Source organism: Sarcophilus harrisii, chromosome 5 (genome assembly GCF_902635505.1).
Source record: "Sarcophilus harrisii chromosome 5, mSarHar1.11, whole genome shotgun sequence".
NCBI lineage: Eukaryota > Metazoa > Chordata > Mammalia > Dasyuromorphia > Dasyuridae > Sarcophilus > Sarcophilus harrisii.
In genome coordinates, this window is record NC_045430.1 from 45,822,365 (window position 1) to 45,825,585 (window position 3,221).

The window sequence follows — 3,221 nt, forward strand, 5'->3', positions numbered from 1 at the left end:
TCTGCCTGGTGTGCAGGGGGATCAATGGCCCTTATGAAAAATGCTTCTGGAAGCCTAGCCCTGCATGATCTGTCTTGGGAGCAGTCATTATGGGTGTTACACTTCCCTGGCCCTTCTTCCCCAGTCCCTGACCTGGAAGGAATCCTTGGGAGAGCATTTGCTGTGTTACAACCGCATTTGGGCTACACATAAATACTCCCATTTGAGATAATATATCCCTTCCCCATAAATTGACGGGCAGCCCTGGGACAACAAAGGGCCGCACAGTGCCTGAATTTCCTTCCTCGTCTGACCAGGTTAACAGTTGCGAACTGTGGAGGGTATTTTTAGATTGGCCGATACTGCGCAAGTGGGTCATGGACTGCTGCAAAGGCCATCAGGAAGGCCAAGCACCTTGTGAGATAACAGTAGAATCGGCCCCAGAGTCAAGAATGCCCTCAAAAACCTTCCCCTGAATGGTGAGCCTAAGGGTGGGACGCTCCTCAGATATTTTATGAACCCAATAGAGGTCGGAGGAGCCAGGGTTAGAAGCTCCCCTTTTAGTGGAGACAGAGGGGTAGTCATTGATCAAGGGAAGAGGCAACGCTTGAGCCAGGCGGAGTCCCTGTCTAATGTGAACAGGGCCATAGGGGGCGGAAACTAACAACTTGATTTCTCTAGTATAGTCATTATCTACTAAGGAGGGGTGGACGGAGAGGCCCTTCAGGGTAGAGGAGGCCCGTCCTAAGATAAGAAAATAGGTGGAAGGCGGGGGAGGGCCATGGACTCCTGTGGGAATGATTTGCACCCCGTCCTCAGGTCTTAATATTGTAGAGGTGGAGGCACATAGGTCCACTCCTGCGCTGCCTGCTGTGGCTCGGAGGAGGGAGAAGGAGGCTGTGGGCTGGTCCCCGAGGCCCGAACAAATGGAATGGTCTGAGGGGCCCGGGGCTGGCCCCTCCGGCCGTTTCCCTGATGGGTGGGCAAAGGCTGGCCTGTAATGTCCTCGGTGGAGCAGCATGCGTTAGCCCAATGTTTCCCTTTCCTGCAGCGGGGGCATACAGTGGAGGGTTGGCTTGGCCGGGCTGGGGGATCCGCGGATGGCGGGGCGTTGGCAGGGCACTGGCGGGCAAAATGCCCAGGTTGACCACAACGGAAGCAAGTTTTGGGCATGGGAGGGCCACTGGCATGGAGGGCCGCGCCCACCGCAAGATGCACGGCCTGCTACATTTTTGTGGAGAGGGGGTCGATATCGCGGCACATGCGTACCATGTCATCAAGGGTCTTATCTCTAAACCTGCCACGCAACACAGCCCTGCAGGCAGAATTGGCATTCTCATATGCTAAGCGCTTGACAAGCTGGTCGCTGGCTGCCTCATGCCCTAAGGTCCTTTCAGCAGCCTCAAGTAGGCGGCTGACATATTCAGAAAAGTCTTCCTGGCTACCCTGAACGATTTTGTTGAGGGGGGCAAAAGGTGAGCCCGTGTTAGGCAGGGTTCTCCATGCCGCAAGGGCAGCATTAGCAGTCTGAGCCAAAAGGCCGACAGGAAAACGTTGCTGTTGGGCCTCTGAGGCGTATTTCCCTTGTCCGCTAAGTTTCTCAAACGTCCAACTCGCAGAGGGCGAGTGTGGAGATTTTAAGTTAGCAGCGGCTGTGGACTGGCAGCGGTCAAAAAAGTCTGCCTTCCAAGTCAGGAATTGGCCTCGTGACAGAACTGCTTGCACTACACGAATCCATTCAGAGGGGAGCAAGTAGCCGCCTCGAGACATGGCCTCAAGGGCCGAAAGAGTAAACGGGGCATTAGGTCCGTAAGCTTTGACTGCGGCATTCAAGTCCTTTAAGGTTTTAAAATGGAGCTTACGAAACTCCCTCGGAGGGGCATCCTGCACTGCCTGATCATCCTCCTCATTTCCCTTTTCATTTTCACTTTCTCCCTCACTATCTGAAGGAAAGGGAGAGCCCCTAGAGGGGGAGGTAAGGACACGTTCCTCCCTGGAGGATAATGGGGGATCATCCAGAGAAGGGGCACTGGATTTATGAGCGCGTGTCAATTTCAGGTTTTTTGATTTATTAATCAGGTCTTTAGATTTGCTAGGGGGGCCCTTTTTGTAAGGCAATGAAGGAGGAGTGGCTGCTGGGCTTGAAGCCTGGAGGAGGATAGTCTCTTTAAGCGCATTTTGCAAGGAAGAAAGTTCTGTAGAAAGCTGAACAAACTGCCGCTGGAGATCAGGGACCTCCTTGAGATCATTAACTTGGGCGGAGAGCTGATTTTTAGCTTCAATAAGGGTAGCAGGGGGGAGCGCAGGGGCAGAAAGTGCGGGAGCACAGGTTCGAACTGCATAAGGTGGGGGATATTGCGAGGACTGGGCCGTAAGAGGGGGCCCATCAGGGTTATGGTAATGGGCCGCTTCTTCTTCTAAGACGGCCGCGTCCCCGGGCTCAAGGGTATCATCGTCAGAATTCTTAGTAAATATGGGGAGATTCAGCGGATAATCTGATGGAGGGGTTTCTTGAGGCAGAGGGGGATAGAGGGACTCTCTTTGAATGGCAGGCATCTCAATAATAGAAGGGGGCCTGGAAGGATTTTTATCTGCCAAAGGAATGGAAGCCACAGAGGCTGTCAGAGAAAGCGGGCGGAGACAAAACTCTGCAACTGATAAAAGTTGCTGCTTATCAGGGTCATCAGATGCTGAATCTACAATATCACGAATTAAGCCCCAATAGGAAAAAACAGTTGTGGGGACGGAATTAGGTCCCTCCTTTCGTAGTTTGTCATTTAAATCTTTGCCTACCTTCTGCCATTTCTGGGGATGAATCTCTGGCCCAGTAACGAGAAACCAGGGACAGACTTCATCGATAAAAATAAAGAACTTCACCAAATCTTTCTTTTTTATTCTAACTCCTCTTTCCTTGAGGGAGGCTTTGAGATCCTTTATGAAAGCCTGTTCTTTAGACAACTTATGGCCCATTTCTATGAGACGGACGAAATCAACTTACCAGGACTGGAGCTTCCGCGAGTGGCGAAAGAGGTCCTCACATCAGGGGTCGCGACGACTTCTTCGGGTGGGGGTCCGTCTGGCAAGGGTCCGTACCTCGGGCCCCACGTTTGAGCGCCACCTGTCCCGTCCAGCGGGACTCAGTTATTCAGGGGATCGCGAGGGACCCAGCCTGAAAGAGAAACGGGCGAGAAAGAGGAGGGAGACCGAGCAAATTTTGTCACGGCTCAACTTTATTCATGCAA

General features: G+C 52.7%; 1 protein-coding gene across 1 annotated transcript; it reads right to left on the minus strand.

Annotated features, from left to right (window-relative positions):
- Window positions 1-1,203: 1,203 nt before the first annotated feature.
- LOC116419503 (endogenous retrovirus group K member 10 Gag polyprotein-like) lies at window positions 1,204-2,949 on the minus strand. The gene has a single exon (XM_031940153.1). It carries the CDS (start codon window positions 2,947-2,949, stop codon window positions 1,204-1,206), a length of 1,746 nt encoding a protein of 581 aa, XP_031796013.1.
- Between the last annotated feature and the right edge of the window lie 272 nt (window positions 2,950-3,221).